The 20,025-nt window shown below is 42.0% G+C and overlaps 2 protein-coding genes across 2 annotated transcripts in view; one reads left to right on the top strand and one right to left on the bottom strand.

The window, feature by feature from the left end:
* The window catches only part of PASK (PAS domain containing serine/threonine kinase), a 139,038-nt gene that overhangs the window by 5,975 nt on the left and 113,038 nt on the right, over positions 1–20,025 (top strand). The gene's annotated exons all lie outside the window — the stretch shown is intronic.
* PPP1R7 (protein phosphatase 1 regulatory subunit 7) overlaps positions 1–20,025 on the bottom strand; it is a 51,264-nt gene that overhangs the window by 27,808 nt on the left and 3,431 nt on the right. The window contains exons 3-9 of the mRNA XM_073674545.1: positions 15,740–15,792; positions 13,150–13,215; positions 12,754–12,884; positions 10,243–10,405; positions 8,588–8,704; positions 8,262–8,366; positions 5,257–5,343 (exon numbers count right to left, since the gene is read on the bottom strand). Of these exons, the coding sequence (XP_073530646.1) occupies positions 5,257–5,343; positions 8,262–8,366; positions 8,588–8,704; positions 10,243–10,405; positions 12,754–12,884; positions 13,150–13,215; positions 15,740–15,792 (722 nt within the window). The remainder of the gene's footprint in view (positions 1–5,256; positions 5,344–8,261; positions 8,367–8,587; positions 8,705–10,242; positions 10,406–12,753; positions 12,885–13,149; positions 13,216–15,739; positions 15,793–20,025) is intronic.

Raw genomic sequence — 20,025 nt, 5'->3', positions numbered from 1 at the left:
AACTTCCGCCATTACTTTAGTAAAAACCCGTGGGGCTATAGCTAAACCGAAGGGGAGTGCAGTGTATTGGAAGTGTTTAACCACCCCGTCTATTTCAATGGCCAGCCTCAAGTATTTCTGGTAATCACTATGAATTGGGATATGGTAATACGCATCTTTGAGATCAAGCACTACCATATAGCAGTGGGGAAAAAGTAACTTTATTACGGATTTTAAAGACTCCATTTTAAAGGTGTGTATTTTAAGGAAATTATTCAGGGATTTCAGATTTATAATTGTCCTGAAACTTCCATCCGGTTTCGGAATCAAGAAGAGCGGGGAGTAGAAACCAAGACCGTTTTCAGCTTCCAGAACCTCAATCAGGACGTGCTTTCTAATTAGGGTTTGTACTTCCGAAACGAGGACAGCCTGGCGTTCTGGGGAAGAACTGGAGGGAACAACCATGAACCTTTTGTGAGGCAATGCTTTAAATTGAAACTTAAGACCATACTTAATCAGGCTCAAAATCCAATTACTATGAGAAATCTGTTCCCAAGCTGGGACAAAAAATGACAATCTCCCTCCCACCTGGGCTGATTGTGTATACCCTGGCTTCTGCTCAATTTTTGGAGACGGACCAAAGAGTAGACCTCTACCTTTTCGACCTCTTTCATCAGACTTGTCTTGCTCCCTGAAATCTCTCTTCCGGAAAAATTTCCTCTTCCGGAACGATCTCTTAAAGGAGGGTAGAGGTACTGATGGAAACCCCTTCTTAGGGTCCCCCGCTTTCTCCAATAAGTCATCCATGGTCTGACCAAAGAGGTATTCCCCTTCACACGGGATTGTACACAGTCTGGACTTAGTCTGTAAATCCCCTGGCCAGTTTTTAATCCACAAGGCTCGCCGAGCCGCATTTGACAGTGCTGCTGACTTTGCTGCCAACCTCACCGAGTCCACAGATGCATCAGCAAGAAAAGCTGCCGCCCCCTGAACCAGTGGAAGGGAAGAAATAATGTCTTTCCTAGAAGTCCCATCCTTCAACTGACTGTCTAGCTGTTCAAGCCACACCATCAGGGCTCTGGACGTACAGGTAGCTGCTACTGTTGGTCTCCGTGCTCCCGCAGCTGTCTCCCATGCCCCTTTCAGGAAGTATCAGCCCGTCTGTCTAGGGGATCTCTCAATGCACCCATATCATCGAACGGGAGGGAAGTTCTTTTCGCTGCTTTAGTAACAGCAACATCCAGCTTGGGTGCTTTTAACCAGGAGGAACACATAGCATCCTCAAACGGATATTTCCTTTTAAAGGATGGAGGAACACTACCCTTCTTGTCAGGCTTTCTCCACTCCTTATCAATGAGGTCTTTCACCCTTGAATTTACTGGAAAGACCCTTCTCTTCTTTAGCCCCAGACCACCAAACATAACATCCTCAGCTGACTTCTCTACCCTCGAGTCCACTATCCCCATTGTAGATCGGACGGCTTTTACTAGGGCATCGACCTCCTTCAGGGGGAAGCACTGTCTATCTGGCTCACTATCAGAGGAAGAGAAGGCGGAGGAGGAAGCGACCGATAGCTCAGAGTCTGAACCCGGCTGGGTTTCTTGAGGAATATGCCCAGACTCTGAACCTTGCAATGCTTTGCCTATTTCTTCCCTTATTAAAGTTCTTAGGCCTAGGGAAAAATCTGGGGTCTCCTCCGATATCATTTTGCTGATACAAAGCTGACATAACCTTTTGCTATATGAATCAGGGAGTGGACAGCTGCATAAGGCACACTCTCTGTGCTTGGACTTCGAGGAACATTTCTTGCTCTAAAAGAAAGTCATAGATAGAAAGAAGGAGGAAACATTAGTAGAACTTTCACGAAGATTCCACTCACCCCACAGAACCTTCGGTACCGTAGAAGCAGAAGAATCCAGCATGCATGGCGAGGAATCACGCCGCACCAGACCGTCCTTCCTGCTCTTAGTGGTAGCTCTTCTAGTTGTACGACCAGACCCTAGCCGGGAATGGCGCTGTGCCACTAGTTGTGAGGGCTCCCCAGAGGGCTGCTCCTGCAGCAGATGTTGTTGCCTAGGTGACAGCTCCTGTGAATCTTCCATAGCTTACAATGTAAGAATGGGCTGGGAAGCACCTCTGTATGTTACCAGACCCTTTATATACTGGCCATACCGGTACCATGTGTGGGTGTGTGTTTCCTTTTTTTTTTTTTTTTTTTTTTTTACCCAGGAGGGCGTTACCTGCTCCTTGGTCTTCCTCCCCAGGTCCAGGTGGGATCCAGGTGGGCTACTTGTCGCCAGGTCCTCAATCCGCCGGCGTTCAGCTGCTCGCGCCAAAAAATTCAAACGAGCCCCGCCCCTTCCGGTGACGTCACAGGGCTTCCTGCCCGGCGCACCGGAAGTCGCGTCAGAAGGTCGCGCCCGTCACGTGCGCCGCCGGCGCGACTTGGATCTCCTGCAAGCGGTAGCGGGGGGGGAGTGAGCCCGCTAGCGGCCCCACACCTGGCGGACATCTACCTCCCGTGAGGCGATGTCGCGCCTGCCGCAACGCTCACGGAGGCGCCCCCATGAGCCCTGCAGTGGCGTCTCCAGAGGACCGGGACGGACCGGCTCCAACCACCTGCTGTGGCCCTCTCTGGGACAGGAGTCCATCTTCTGCAGGTAAGCCTGCAAGGTCCCCCATCATGGACAGGAAACCTAAACTGAGGCGGGAAGAGAGGGCCGCCCTTTTTAACCTGTAGGTTTCCTGTCCTTGATGGGCGGATCCTCTCTCTCACGTGGTGCTGTCATGGACGACCGAATAAAACAAACCATAAAAGTACACATATTTGGTATCGCCGTGTCCGGAACAACCTGACCTATAAAACTGTCCCACTAGTTAACCCCTTCAGTGAACACGGTAAAAAATAAAAATAAAAAACGAAGCAAAAAAACAATGCTTTATCATCATACCGCCAAACAAAAAATGGAATAACACGCGATCAAAAAGACGAATATAAATAAAAATGGTACCGCTGAAAACATCATCTCATCCTGCAAAAAACAAGCCGCCATACAGCTCCATCAGCCGAAAAATAAGAAAAAGTTATAGCTCTCAGAATAAAGCTATGCTAAAAAATATTTTTTTCTATAAAACAACCACACGCGGAACAGAATGAATAAAAAAAAAAAAAAAAAAACAACAATTCCTGAATTGTTGGTTTTTGTTTATTCTGCCTCCCAAAAATCGGAATAGAAAGCGTTCAAAAAATGTCACGTGCCTGAAAATGGCACCAATAACAACGTCCACTCATCCCGCAAAAAACGAGCCGTCACATGACTGTCTGCCAAAATCTGGAAAAATTCTAGCTCTCAAAATATGGCGATGCAAAAACTAGATTTTACAAAAAATGCGTCTTTTAGTGTGTGACAGCTGTCAGTCATAAAAACCCCATATGATTCTGGTATCACTGTAATCGCACCGACCCGAAGAATAAAGTCGTCTAATCACTTATACCGCACGAGGAACAGCGTAAAAAATAAACTCTCGGGTTAGGGTTGTGATGGGGTTGGGATTTTTTTCAAAAGTAAGAAAAAAAGATGACGATATGGCGACTAGTGTTGAGCGCAAGTGCTCGCTACTTGAGTTTGCATCGGGTGCTCTGGTATGCATTGAGCGACATGCTCGAGTCTCCGCCCCATATGCTTCGCGGCCAAAAAAACTTTGCGGGGATTGCCTGCCATGCACGAGCGATCCCCGCATGGTTTTTTTTGGGTGTCTAATAACCGTGAAACATGCGGGGCAGGGACTCGAGCATGTCACTCGAGCACACGCTGTACATGGTGCATACCTGAGTACCCGATGCAAACTCAAGTAGCGAGCACTTGCGCTCAAGACTAATGACAACTTATTCAATATGATGACCTAATGTTATCAAATTCTGTGTCGTACTTCTGGTTTCAAAATGTTCACTATACACCTTAATAAAATCCTTGAGGGGTATAGTTTCCAAAATGGTGTCACTTGTGGGGGGTTTCCACTGTTTAGGCACATCAGGGGCTCTCCAAACACAACATGGCGTCCGCTAATTATTCAAGCTAATTTTACAATCAAAAAGTCAAATGGCGCTCCTTCCCTTCCGAGCCCTGCCGTGCACCCAAACAGTGGTTTTTCCCCACATATGGGGTATCTGCGTGCCCAGGGGAAATTGCACAACAAATTTTGGGGTCCATTTTTTCTTGTTACCCCTGTGCAAATAAAAAAAATTGGGTCTAAAGTAACATTTTTGTGAAAAAAGTTAAACGTTAATTTTTTTCTTCCACATTCCAAAAATTCCTGTGAAGCACCTGAAGGGTTAATAAAGTTCCTGAATGTGGTTTTGAGCACCTTGAGGGGTGCAGATTTTAGAATGGTGTCACTTTTGGGTATTTTCTGTCATAAAGACCTCTCAAAGTGACTTCAAATGTGATGTGGTCCCTAAAAAAATGTTTTTGTAAATTTTGTTGGAAAAATTAGAAATCGCTGGTCAACTTTTAACCCTTTTAGCTCCCTAACAAAAAAAAATTTTGGTTCCAAAATTGTGCTGATGTAAAGTAGACATGTGGGAAATGTTATTTATTAACTATTTTGTGTGACATATCGCTCTGATTTAAGGGCATAAAAATTCAAAGTTTGAAAATTGCTAAATTTTCGCCAAATTTCCATTTTTTTTCACAAATAAACGCAAGTGATATCGAAGAAATTTTACCACAATCATGAAGTACAATATGTCACGAAAAAACAATCTCAGAATCAGGGGAATACGTTGAAGAGTTCCAGAGTAATTACCTCAAAGTGACAGTGGTCAGAATTGTAAAAATTGGCCTGGTCATTAACGTGCAAACCACCCTCGGGGGTTAAGGGGTTAAACAAGGGGTACCAACAATTTTGACCACGTGTGTATATATACATACACACATTTTGCTGATCTTTAAGATTTTAAAAATAAAAAATTAAAACTGTGAAATAACAAAAAATTCTTTATCTTCTTAGCTCCTCGACCCGATATCAGGGGAAAAAAAATGTGAATATAAAAATTAGGACCCGTACATCACAAAAAGGCAAACATTGTGTAAATATTCGAAGGAAAAAAAAACAAACAACTTTGGTGCACTTAAAAGCACATGTACGATAAAGCTCAAAAAATGTGCTTGGTCATTAAAGGGGTAAAATGGTCAAATCTCTTTCGGACTGATTAAAGATAAAGTAAAGTACAGGTGAAGCAAATAGGGAGTGAAGAATAAATAACAATGACTTTACCCAAAATTCCTGAAGTTCTGTTAGATGTCGGATATTCTGAATTTTCTTTATTCTATTAGAAGCAACATCCAAAGTTGTGAGTTTAGTCTGAAAGACAGAGAAAAATGCATCGGTATACTTTAGACACACTTTAAATTGCATTCACATGAAAAGGAGGAAAAAAAAGCAAGTGTTTTTTTGTGACCAGGGCTGTGGAGTCGGAATCGGTAGAAAATGGACCGACTCCAACTCCTAAAATATATAATAAATTGGGTACAGTAGTTCGATGCAGTTTGTGGGGAATATTTTTTTGATAAGAATTTGGGAAAGTTATGAAATGTCCTATAAATGTATGTCCTATTCCTAATCTAAGGGTCTAGACTTTTAGCTGAGATGAATCTGTGCTACAGTAAATTTATCACTTAAACATGAGCCATGTATGAGGGTGTCGTGGAGTCGGAGTTGGAGTCAGTGTAATGGAAATTGAGGAGTCGGAGGTTTGGCTTACCGACTCCACAGCCCTGTTTCTAACACAAGTTTGGCCATATTAAACCTTTGACATATAGACTAAATGCAATGTGCACAGAGCTTACATACATAAATACAGAGCATCTCTCTAAATTAGAATATCAAAAAGTTAATTTATTTCAGTTTTTCTATTGAAGAAGTGAAACATTATATAGAGTCATTACAAACAGAACAGTGATCTATTTCAAGTGTTTATTTCTGTTAATGTTGATTACGGCTTACAGCCAATGAAAGCACAAAACCCATTATCTCAGTAAATTAAAATAATTAACAAAAAACACCTGCAAAGACTTCCTAAACGTTTAAAAAGGTCCCTTAGTCTATTTCAGTAGGCTCCACAATCATGGGGAAGGCTGCTGACTTGACAGATGTCCAGAAGGCAGTCATTGACACACTCCACAAGGTCCCAGAGTTCAAATTTTCATTTAGAAATCAAGGTCCCAGAGTCTGGAGGAAGAGTGGAGAGGCCACAATCCAAGCTGCTTGAGGTCTAGTGTGAAGTTTTCACAATCAGTGATGGTTTTGGGAGCCATGTCATCTGCTGGAGTAGGTCTATTGTGTTTTATCAAGACCAAAGTCAGCGCAGCCGTCTACCAGGAAATTTTAGAGCACTTCATGCTTCACTCTGCCGACAAGCTTTTTGAAGATGGAAATGTCATTCTCCAGCAGGACTTGGCACCTGTCCACACTGCCAAAAGTACCAATACCTGGTTTACACAACAGTATCACTGTGCTTGATTGGCCAGCAAACTCGCCTGACCTTAACCCCATAGAGAATCTATGGGGTATTGTCAAGAGGAAGATGAGACACCAGACCCAACAATGCAGACGAGCTGAAGGCTGCTTATCAAAGCAACATGGGCTTCCATAACACCTCAGCAGTGCCACAGGCTGATCGCCTCCATGCCACGCCGCATTGATGCAGTAATTGATGCAAAAGGAGCCCCGACCAAGTATTGAGGGCATTTACTGAACATACATTTCAGTAGGACAACATTTTGGATTTTAAAAACATTTTCAAGCTGTTATAAAGTATTCTAATTTACTGAGATAATGACTTTTGTGTTTTTATTGGCTGTAAGCCATAATCATCAACATTAACAGAAATAAACACTTGAAATAGATCACTCTGTTTGTAATGACTCTAGATAATATGAGTTTCACTTTTTGTATTGAAGAACTGAAATAAATTAACTTTTTGATGATATTCTAATTTAGTGAGATGCACCTGTACTATAGTTCATGTTCTACCATGGAAGGTCTGACTTGGTCTCTCAATTACCTATCACAGAATTAATCTATTAATTACACATTATTACTCTACAGCATAAAAGGTTCCTGGATAATGGCGACAGGCTCAACTCAAAACAAAATTAAAGCGTAAAATGTGTGCAAATCTAAAATGACAAAATTTGTCAGTGGATATTCATAAATGTGCATCAAGAATGGCGGTAGCATTTTAGAAAAAAAAAAAAAGCAAATATGTACATGTCTTCAACGTAAAGGGATTGTCCAGCTTATAAAACACATTTTTATATTTATGTGCCCTATTAGTTCTGAGTTACTAAAGCAGCTTTGTTATAGACCCTTGTCTCTTGGCCAAAGAGGAGAGAGGTTACAAATACCAGCTCTTGCTTTGGAGGACGCTTCGCTGGCTTAATGCATTTTCCTATAAGCCCACTGGATCGCTCCAGCAGCACCATATACCTTAAAGAAAAAACGAAAAGAGATGAGGTCTTCTACTTCATCCACAGCGACAGCATAGACTCAGTCAATGCATGCTGTGTACATCAATGATAGGAGGAGGGGCGGCATTACAAAACAGAGGATGGGTGCCGGGCACAGTCCGGAGACGTCCATCAGACCGCAAGATGGAGAGCTGGACTACATCAAAGCTTTATATAGGGTATACAGCGCTGCCTGGGGCAATAAAGCAGCCTTGTTAGGAATGTATTAAGAGGCTGGAGAATGTGGTGACAGCAGATTTTATAGGAAAACCCTGATGACAGGTTCTTAATAAAGTTTCCCAGTCGTGGCGCTGCAGGCAAATAAAATACTTACAGTCCGGTATCACCACATCAGAGATAACAGCTGGGGTCCCGGCAGAGGACACTTTAGGATCTACCATTGCCACAATGTGTACTTCCAATTCCGTGCTGTTCTTGATTAAATAAGAACAGTATGAGGGAACACAACTCCCAGCAGGCTCAAAACCTACAAAATGAGAAATGCTTCAACTGCCCACTTAATCTACTTGAGCCAAAACTTACATAGGAGCAAGGAAGGATTTGGTATAACGACAGACTTTACAGGAAAGTAAACCTAAGTAAAGTCTTCTACAGACTTCCTGCGCAGTGGAAAAGCTGTTTCTGATTGTGAGCAGCCATTTCAATCTGTAGAAAAACGATTCAATGGATATAAAACCAAGAAAATATCTGTCGCCGTAATCCCTACAATATTTAGGAATCCTTAGAAACCATGTCCTTTGAGAAGCTTACGTTGTTCTCTAGACCCTCCAAGATCTGGATGCCGTTGTCGCTCAGGTACAACTCACGCAGGTTCACCAGACTTTGGAGACCTTCGATTTTCAGGAGGCGATTACTCTGGAGAGGAGGGTTCACAGCATTAATGCATTTACTAAACAGACAAGATAATACAGAGTAAATTAACCTGGCCCTGAAGCATTCACATAAAATATTTTGGCATTACTAGACATTAGCAAAGTAAAAGATTGCACTATTGTATTGTATGGTAAAATTCCAAGAGAAGGACATCCATGTCCATCTCCTACAACCACTTGCACTGTGATGACGGCAGAGGTTACCTGCACGCTCAGCACCGTCAGATTACTCAGCGTCTCCATGTTCTGCAGCTTGGTGATCTTGTTCTTCCCAAGAAACAAACTGTCCAAGTCTCTTAACATATCCAAATTCTCTATCTCCTACAATGAAAAAGTTTGATCACACGTGTGTACGGCCATTTTAAATCAATTCATTTTAATGAGAATGAATTTCCTATAATTTTTTGGACATTACATAGGGCTACAGCTAATGCTCATTCATATTCAATGAACCAGGAGACTGGCCCCTACTGACTACACAAGGTTTGTTCTCTACAACCATGAAAACACAAGAACTTCAGGATGCCACCAGTTTAACAAGTCCGCTCCTGAAATTTCTTCCCTCCTAAATATTCCACAATCAACTGCGTGGTATTATAGAAAAGAGAAAGAAACCGCAGCAAGTCACAGATCACAAACGTCTTCGTGTTGTGCATTGTGCATAAAAATCACCAATACTCTGCTGACTCAATACTAGTATAGGTTTGGACTCTGCAGTTATTAACATCCTGAGAAGAACTGCACCAGGAGCTTTATGGCGTGTGATTCCATGGTTTAGCAACTGCTTGCACGCCTTACATCACCAAGCACATGTCAGGTGTAGTGGTGTAAAGCACGTTACCACTGGACGCTGGAGCAGTTGAAATACATTCTGCAAAGTGGTGAATCACGCTTGATGGATGTCTAGATTTGGTGAATGCCAGGAGAACATTATCTACCTGACTGCACTGTGCCACCTGTACAGTTTGGTGGAAGAGGGAAATTACTATGAGGTTGTTTTCTCATGGGACAGCATAAGAGAAAGGAAATCAAAGCTTCGGCACAAAACATTTTGGGCGATTGTAGCTTCCAACTTTGTGTAAGGTCCTTTTCTGTTCCCCATGACTGTGCCCCAGTGCACAAAGCGTGGTCCATAAAGACATGGTTGAGAGAGGTTGGTGTGGAACTTGATTGACCTCAACTCCATCCTACGCCATTGGGATGACTAGAACAGAGACTGTAAGCACAGACCTCCCCTCCAACATCAGTGTCTGACCCCACAAATGTACCTCTGGATGACTGAGCAAAAATTCCCATGGACACCTCCAAAATTTTGTAGAAAGCATTCCCAGAAAGTGTAAGTTGTTAAAGCTGCCAAAAGGGTGTGCAACTTCAAATTAAAATCTATGGCTATAGAATGGGAGGTCAAAATAGATGTTGTAGCGTAATGTGTAGGGATCCCAATACTTTGTCAATAGAGTGTAACATAAGAGTGGCTTATACAGGGGAGATCAGATAATCCTCAAAGCTGTACCATCGTGTCACATGTACCCCACATTCAATGCAGTTTGAGGTGTACATTTAAGTAATCATCTCCCATGTATGTCTGACACCTATCCTATATATGGATATCAGTTCTATGTCCACTGAAAAACCCCACAAGCACATATCTGACTACTGCATGTTGCAGGGCTTACTGACAGATAATAATGTCCTGAAACACCGTGATCAACAGAAATACAATTAAAAATAGCAATAAATACAAAACGTCTCACAATAAAATATACAAGTTTGGTTTCTCCATAACCTATACAATTTCTGAAGCACCTTATTCAGGACACCTACTGTAATGGTATAGCATTTCCACCCCACGTTCTTACCCGAATACGATTTGAGCCTAGTTCCAGCAGACGGAGCTGCGTCAGAGAGTTCAGGTTCTCTACGCGGCTAATCTTGTTGTTCACCAGGTACAGACGCTTCAGCTGAGACAAGGAGTCGAAACCCTCAATGCGCTTCAGAAGGTTGAACGACAGATCCAGGATTCTGAAAACACAGGATTTTACCCTATTGGGACTATAAAGTAATCATAAATGTGTAAGATGACGCAAAAATCAAATGGTGAGCCAAAACAATGGGTGTGGGGTGGGGGGGGGGGTAATCTGCTGAGAGTTATATTTTACCTTCCACTGGAAAAAAATATATTGTAAGGTGGCTAATGGTCACATAGTCGATGGGAGGTATGTGTCACAGAGATGGCTGGAGTCTGATGTAACCCGGAGTATTTTCTCTAGTGCATGTAGCACTAAGAGGACTAATTGGTGCACCTGGGACCGGGTTACGGGTAGCTAGGAGAGAATAGGCGGGTCCAACTACCCACATACCTCACCTCTGGGTGTGGTTAACTGCCTATATAATGGAGGCTGTTTGGCACATGGTCTGTGTTTGGAGATAGAAGGCCTCCTGTGTTTTGGACAGGTATCAACCTGTGTGACCACAGGTTCGCTTTACCAAAGACTTTGCTTAAAGGATTGTTTTATTTGTTTTTGTCTGCATTTTACTTTCTGACCTGTTTATGAAGCCAATAAACCACTATGAACATTTAAAGGAACATGCCTCCTGTTTGCCTCACACCGCACCTGAGTGAGTACAATCCCTACAATATATACACAATTGTAATAAAATAGAACCTTTAAAAATGGGTTGTCCACTACTAGCACAACCTCTTCTAAAACTAAACGTTCGGCCCCGATAAATGAGGGTGCAGAACATGTTCCGTATAACAAAGTCTGATCACCTCTGGTCCCAATCACAGACTCAGTCAGGTCCAATAAATAGATAGCTAGGAGGGCATCAAGGTAGAAAACAAAAAAAACAAAAAAAAAAAAAATCCAGCAAGACCAGCCTTTTAAGACTTGATGTAAAACACTTCCTTCGGTTATGTACCGTTATGTGGCTCAGTGATAAACTTCCAAGTACTAATAATACGTCACAAAAATTGATGCGAAACTGCATTGGGGCGGTCAAGTGTAATCTTGTGGTGGTTCAGGCAAAAATTAACCTTATGATAGATGAACGTATTAAAAACCACCAGCCAAAACTCCAGGGATCACTGACTCCATTTGGCAGTCTGGACCCTCTTATGTAACACAATGTATTCTCCGGAGAGCCCTCCACAGAGTTCTCTTTTTAGTAAAAACACACTTCATCTGTGCTTTTTATAAAGTAGTGTCACGCAAACTGCATTTTCAGTCTTTTTATTGTTAAAGCTCATCTGTCTAAAGGTTTCACAACACAAACTACACACATAATTAAAGGGAATCTGTCAGTAGGAATTTCCCTCCTAAGCAGTCTACAGTATATGGGCATGTAGGTCATAGGAAGCTGAATAACATGATACCTTGATATAAGCGATCCGATTTCTTATTCCAGAAAATAATCTATAGGTTTTTTGTAATACTGAAATGAGTTGTTAAGATCTATGGGCCAGACACTGATCTGCATAAAAGTCTGCCTCCAGAGATTATTTTAAATGAATGGGGAAGTTACCAGTGTGAGACACGTAATGACCGACAGTCTGCTCTCCTGATCTACATGCCTCACACTGGTAATGCCCCTTTCATTTAACATGAGCTCTGGAGGCAGATTCTTCTGCAGATCAGTGTCCGGCCCATAGATCTTAACAGTTCATTTCCATATTAAGAAAAAAAAATTGCAATAGTGCATGAAAATAACATCGGGTACTTAGTTAACATAATTTTGATTTAAAAAAAAAAACATAAAAGCCATCCCACTGTATCAAGGTGCTCTTCATTTGTTTTTATCTTAGGTTTTGTCTGTTTAGTGGCCAGTGTGAACATGCTCCTATACGTTGCATGCACACCATATTCCAGTTCATCTCTCAGTTTTTGTTCTATTTAAGTGATATGCCATCATTTACGGAGATTGGATACTCTTTGACCTATCCATTTGCATCATACAAAAGCTTGAGCAGCTGATATTTGGGTTATAAAAATTATATTATGTTTTCTGCAGGTGATAACAGCCAAAGGGGCTCTACAAGTACCAAAAGATGCTTGTTAAGAAGGGGATGGATAATTCTGAGACTGTGTTGAATATGGATAAACTACTTGGTATATTAGTTGTTGAGCTATATAAATTGCTTGTTTCATAGGTGTATTGCAAACAGCAGAAACTCTGTAAATTTCACTTATAAATTTTGATTGCAACTGTAGGTGGTGCAGTGAACCTTAAAATCATCCGTCTTTTTTCAGGTGCCTGAACACATGCCATATTATGTGCATATGTATGTGAGAGATCAATTAATTCCTAGTGGAGGATAGGCTGTAAATTAACATATGACAAGAAGAGCCACCCTGTCTGAAGAGACTCACTGGAGTTGACTCAGGTTCTCCAGGTTCTGGATAATACGAATCTGATTGTCATACAGGTCCAATTCATTCAATGTCACCAACTGCTCCAAGTTCTCAATCACCTTTATGAGATTTTGACGCAGGCACAGGGTCTACAGGGGCAGATTCAATGAGAGAGGGTGGTTTAGAGGAGAAATAGTGATGGACATAAGGGACAGGCAGGTAAGGAGTCAATTCAGGGGAAAAGAAAGGTTAAGAGGCAATAAACAAGTATCCAGAAGAAATGACATGATAACACAAGACAGGTTTCATACCAGAACCAATGACTGCAAGCAAAGTGACATCAGGCAAATGACATATCACCCAGCATGCACAAGGCTGTAAGAACGGGCTGGAAACGTAATAATATTCACCTACCTGAACTTTCTTGAGCACCTCAAATCCCTGAATGGCTCCTATTCGCATGTGGTTCAAGTCAACTTCCTGCAGTAAATTTATAGTATAAAGTAAATTAGAACCGAGACTGGTCCTCAAACTGTGGATGAATAAGAAAGCAGGTACAGAAGGAAGAGCGAGATATATGCAGGCTTCATGTCTTGTATTCTAGAAACAACTATCGCTGTACGTTACACTGAAGAGCTGAACTGGAGCAATGATCGCCATAAGCTCAGGATTGACAATAGAAGCAACCATTAAACTGTGGGGTACTGGGGTACACCACCTCTGTGCTACTCAAGCAGAACAAACTACTAGTGTCTTATACCAGTGCCCTGTTGCTCTGGGACATATACAAACATGCAGTATATGGGAACAGCCATGTTACTCTTAATACGAACAGTCTATTACTTACACACAGACATAAAGCACCACTCCGGAGATTTTTTTTTACCGAAGTGGTCTAACTAATATATGTTCCTGCCCCTAGTATTATACTCAGCAGCTGCCGTCTTCTGTTCTGCTAGTTGTGACCTGCCGGATCGCTCCAGTCTTTGCTGGGTGGACTGAAAGTCACTTCTTAATGCAAGTCTATGAGCGTTATAACAAGGCACTCAGACTTGCATTGGGAGCTTGTGATCGTTACTTCTGCGGTCACAAGATGGTGGCGCAGGACCGAAGTAGTGCAGGGACCTGCCGAGGATAGCGGTGGGCATGTATAAGACTAGGGCAGGGAACATATGATGGTGGCACCACACCAGCGCTAAAACAAAACAAAAAAATGCTGGAGTGGCGCGTTTAAGTTTTTCTCTGAAAAAAGGGAACCAGAGACTTACCATTACACTTACCTTTAACCTGCACCTTTTTTTGCTTGACTTGATATTCAGATACTAGTTAGTCTTTGGCCTTTTTAGTGGTAGGAGTATTACTATACAACTGCACCTTTTATGCAGTCTATACAGGTTTTATTTGGGTGGTGTATTTGGTTTTCAGACTATACCATACCGTCACATTAACATCTCATGTCTTCTCTTCAGAAAAATTACCTAATTAATTTTGTGTTATGTGTCTCTTTAAATAATATGTGAACATTGCAAGATTATTAATTTAGTTTTTTTTTTAAATAAAGACTGATATGGGGAAAAAAACACAACATGTAACAAAAACTTGAGTAAGGCTATGTGCCCACGATGCAGAAATGCGCTGGATTTTTTCCTGAGCGTTTCTGCATCTCCCTGGCAGAAAAAAAACGCATGCGGATTGTACATGTGGATTGCACATGCGTTTTCCTGCCAGGGACATGCGGATGTGAAGCGTTCTTCACATGCATTTCCGCATGCGGGTTGTCAAGCGCTTTCCAAGCCATTTTAGCATCACTTGGAAAGTGCTTGACAACTTGGTCACACTATATAAATCCTTACAACCGGCATGGATTTATATAGTGTGACCTTAAAGAATGGTAAAAAATAAAAAAAGAAATCTATACTTGCCTTCTGATGGCCCCCGCAGTCTTTATTCGCTCCGTTCTGGCTTGCCGGCAGCTCGCGATACACTGAAGGACCTGCCGACATCAGCGTCGCGTGACTCGTCACATGACTAAATGACTTCAGGCCACCGCGATCTGCCGGCAAGCTAAGACAAGGAGACTGGGGGCCATCAGAAGGTAAGTATAATATCTATTTTTTATTTTATTCTCTTTTTTTTTTTTACAGGTTCTATGGTACCCAGGTCTGGAGGAGAGTCTCCTCTCCTCCACACCCGGGTGCCATCCGCACATTGAAACGCATGGATTCCGCATGTACAGATGCAGTGATGCGGAATCCAAGCGTTCCAATGTAAGTCAATGGCGGCAAAAATGCAGCGTTTCCGCAAAATAATTGCTAGTGCTGCGTTTTTTTCCACAATGACAATCCACAGTGGAAATTTACGCAGCATGTGCACAGCACATGCGGATTATCATTGGGGAACATGGCAGACCTTCTACCAAGCGTTTAAGCGTTTCTGCAGAGTTTTTGCCGCTACGGAAGCGCTTAAAAAAATGCATCATGGGCACACAGCCTTAAATATTGCATTCTCTCATAATACTGCAAAACCCATCGACAACTTCACTGACATTTTACAGTGCTGCCCACCATTATCCCAATTTTTCTATTGTGGCAACTCGGCTCAGATCTTGATCCGCGCATGTGCCGACTTGGGCACCATTTTATTGAACACCTGAAGACCAGACGTGGAATCTCAAACTGCGCTCGCGCTGCGCAATCAATGAGAACGGCACAAAATGTCAAAACGGAGGCAGGTCACTGAATGATCCGTGACCTGTAGAAACACAGGAGGCAGGCAGAGGGGCTGGAGCAGGAGACCCAACCTGATGCACAGAAGACTTCATCAGAAGAAAACCTAAAATCATGATTAAAAAAGAACCACTGATCGGATTCCCTCAACAAATGTATTAATTGAATCAGTGTAGTAGCGCCATTATGGCTATAGCTTTAACTTGATAGTGATGCATCATGCTGACAGGTTCCCTTTAATGAACCTCCACTGAATAATAAAGCAGATTCTTCATTACCTCAGCTTCAGGATCCAGGATAATAGTTTCCAAATTCACCGGTGTTTCCGAGTCTTTTGGAGAAAAGAAAAAAAAAAAAAAAATACAGAATGGCCTTATAATAATATTTAAAGCTGATCTGTTACCGGATTCACAATACAAACTGCATTCATTATTAAATAGCTCTCTTAGACTTGGTGAGGCTGGTGTACTTGCTTTGAATATCTGTCAGAATAATTCAATATCAGGTTTAAACAAGAGCTAATTTTCTACTGACACATTCTATTTAACTTCGCATTTCCACACTTAGTAGGTTAAAGGAAATTTTCCAGATACAGTTTTTGTTTCACCGTAGGAAAAAAATATATATATTCCCCACTGATATTAGTGGAAATTTTCAACAGATTTCAAAACAGGAGCAGAAAAGATGAATCCCACTGAATGACAATGGAACTGGTACATGTATGGATCCGCAGCCCTGCAAACAACAGATCGGAGGTCCGGCTTCAGGAATGACATTAGCCTTGTGAGCAGACGCTAACAATTCCCTGCTTGCTCTCACTATAACTGATCTGAGCTCTGACTGTGCCTCCACTCAGTAATGCATACTACTTGGCGCCAGCACAGGTATCTAGGGAAAAGACAGACAGCCGGACAGAATGACCATTATTGCTGAAACACTGGCTTACATTCACAGAAATTACCATCATGGAAAACCGGTGATGTCAGACTTGCCAACCAATCTCTGGCTTGCACCGACAGCTTGAATGTGATTGATTGCTATAGGAAAGACCACGATTTGGCTTTTCCACCTGTTTTTATGAAAGGCCCTGTGTCTCTGCTAGTAGTGAATCCGGGGAGCTAATGTGCACAATACTTCTCTATTTACTTCCATCCGGTTACTGCCAACTAATGTGATATGTTATAGCCAATCTACAGACCTTAGTGACGTCACCCGCTGGCAGCACTGGCAAAGCTACAACAATGAGGCTTTATTACAGACATTTACAGCTCATTACTGCAGAATGGGGTGGTTAATGCTTTCCAATCTTTGGATGGCAGATTCCCCAGAGAAGCTGATCACACTGGTCCCGGGAGCCCCAGTCTCAGGGCCATATTACATGTGGCTAATAGATAATAATGGACATATGCTGATTTCTATCAATGCTGACATCCCTTAGAGATGTACTGGCTCATAGCCGCCCCCTATTCTTATTCACCAAGTCCTAATTGGGTGTATTTGAAGTGATCACCTAAAGGAGCAATATAAAGTACCAGTATGTGGACTAGTACAAGGAAAGCCAAGACACCAAATATCCACTAGAGTACAGCCACGCTGGATGTTAAAGCCGTGGTCCAGGACTTGGGTATTGAGAACCTATCCATAGTATAGCAGGTATGTCTCTGGCGGCTGGTCCGCACATCATGGTCCATACTCAAACCGCAAAACATGGATGCATGAATCCGACCTTAAGAGGTCCTGAGGCCCCTTTAACCCCGAGGGTGGTTTGCACGTTAAAGACCAGGCAAATTTTTACAATTCTGACCAATGTCACTTTATGAGGTAATACCTCTGGAACGCTTCAACGGATCCCATGGATTCGGAGACTGTTTTTTTATTTATTTATTTTTTTTATTTATTTATTTATTATTTATTTTTTATTTTTTTAGGGACCACATCACATTTGAAGTGACTTTGAGGGGTCTTTATGACAGACAATACCCAAAAGTGACACCATTCTAAAAACTGCACCCCTCAAGGTGCTCAAAACCGTATTCAAGAACTTTATTAACCCTTCAGGTGCTTCACAGGAATTTTTAGAATGTGGATGAAAAAAAAAAAAATGAACATTTATTTATTTATTTTTACAAAAAAGTTACTTTAGACCCAAGTTTTTTATTTTTTTTTATTTTTGCAAGGGTAACAGGAAAAAATGGACCACAAAGTTTGTTGTGTAATTTCTCCTGAGTAAGCAGACACCCCATATGTGGGGGAAAAAAAAACACTGTTTGGGCGCACGGCAGGGCTCGGAAGGGAAGGAGCGCTGTTTGACTTTTTGAATGTAAAATTTGTTTGAATAATTAGCTGATGCCATGTTGCTTTTGAAGAACCCCTAATGTGCCTAAACAGTAGAAACCGTCCACAACTGACCCCATTTTGGAAACTAGACCCCTCAAGGAACTTCTCTAGATGTGTGGTGAACACCCTGAACCCCCAGGTGCTTCACAGAAGTTTATAATGTAGAGCCGTGAAAGAAAAAAAAAAAAAAACTTTTTCCACAAAAATTATCTTTTAGCCCTAATTTTTTTATTTTCACAAGGGTAAGAAGAGAAAATGGACCCCAAAAAGTGTTAAGTAATTTCTCCCGAGTATGTCGATACCCCATATATGTGGGGAAAATGCACTGTTTGGGCACACAGCAGGGTTCAGAAGGGAAGGAGAACTGTGTGACTTTTTGAACGCAAAATTGGCTGGAATCCAGAGCGGACGCCATGTCACGTTTGGGGAGCCCCTAATGTGCCTAAACAGTGGAAACCCCCCACAAGTGACCCCATTTTGGAAACTAGACCCCTCAAGGATTTTTTCAAGGGGTATAGTGAACATGAACATTTTGAACCCAGAGGTACGACACAGAATTTGATAACATTAGGTCATCATATTGAATAAGTTATCATTAGTCTTGAGCGCAAGTGCTCGCTACTTGGGTTTCCATCGGGTACTCCCCGCATGCACCATGTATCGCGAATGCTTGAGTCCCTGACCCGCATGTTTCACGGTTATTAGACACCCAAAAAAAACCATGTGGGGATTGTTCGTGCATTGCAGGCAATCCCCACGAGGTTTTTTTTGGCTGTACAAGAGCCGCGAAACATATGGGGTGGAGACTCGAGCATGTCACTCGAGCACCCGCGATACTCTGTGCATACTGAAGTAGCGAGCACTTGCGCTCAACACTAGTCACCATATCGTCATCATTTTTTTCTTTATTTTTGAAAAAATTCCTATCCCTAGCGATTACAGCGATACCAGATTCATATCGGGCTGTCACACACTAAAAAAACAAACTTTTTTTTGCAAAGACTAGTTTTTGCATCCCAATAGTTTGAGAACTATAATTTTTCCATATTTTGGCCAACAGAGCCATGTGACGGCTTGTTTTTTTGCGGGACAAGTTGACATTTTCATTGGTAAAATTTTTTGGGCATGTGACCTTTTTTGATCGCTTTTTATTCCGATTTTTGTGAGGCAGAATAATCAAAAACCAACAATTCAGAAATTGTTTTTTGTTTTTCTTTATGCCGTTCCGCGTGTGGTAAAATTGATAAGGCAGCTTTATTCTTCGGGTCAGTACGTTTACAGTGGTACCACATTTATACTTTTTCTATGTTTTGGTGCTTTTTACACAAACTATTTTATAGAAAAAAGTTTCTTTAGTATCGCTTTATTCTGAGAGCTATAACTTTTTTATTTTTCAGTGGATGGAGCTGTATGGCTGCTTGTTTTTTGTGGGACAATATGACGTTTTCAGCGGTACCATTTTTATTTACAATTGTCTTTTTGATCGCGTTTTATTCCATTTTTTTGTTAGGCGGTAGGATAAAGTATAGTTTTTTTCTTGTTTCGTTTTTTATTTTTATTTTTTACCGTGTTCACTAAAGGGGTTAACTGGTGGGACAGTTTTATAGGTCAGGTCGTTCCAGACGCAGCAATGCCAAATATGTGTACTTTTATTGTTTGTTTTTTTCATAATATTATGGGTACAGTATATATTTTTTTGGGGGGGGGGGGATTATTTTTACTTTTTTAGATATTTTTACTATTTTTTTTAAAAAAATGTTTCACTCTGAATTTTTTACTTTTACACTTTTGTCCCACTATGGGACTTTCACTTTTTGCAGGCTGATCGCTTGTATAGCATAGAGATGCAGCAGCAGCATTTCTATGCTATACAGGCTCTCAGCCTGTATGCAGAAGATACTTTGATCGTGCACTGCGCACGATCAAAGTAAGTTCCTGATGCCTGGTGACCCAGATGACGGCATCGGGTCACCATGGCAACTACCAGGACCCAGCACAGACAGCACGGGTCGCTGGAGAGGTGGTAAGTAAGCGGCGCTTACCTCTTCTTGCTTCCGGAATGCTGCGATCGACTTCGATCGCAGCATTTCGGGGGTTAATGTGCTGGGAGCAGTGCAGTGTGGGAATCAGCTGACATTCAGAGGCGATCGTGCCCGCACAGCCTGTCTGCGGGCCCGATCGCCGGTCAGTAATAGTACATCCCTGGTCAATTGGCCAGGTCAGTACA

Source organism: Phyllobates terribilis, unplaced genomic scaffold, assembly GCF_046119375.1.
Source record: "Phyllobates terribilis strain yellow unplaced genomic scaffold, ASM4611937v1 Scaffold_3__8_contigs__length_932513732, whole genome shotgun sequence".
Taxonomy (NCBI): Eukaryota; Metazoa; Chordata; class Amphibia; order Anura; family Dendrobatidae; genus Phyllobates; species Phyllobates terribilis.
The sequence above is the reverse complement of the archived record's forward strand: the minus strand, read 5'-3'. Positions and strand labels throughout refer to the sequence as shown.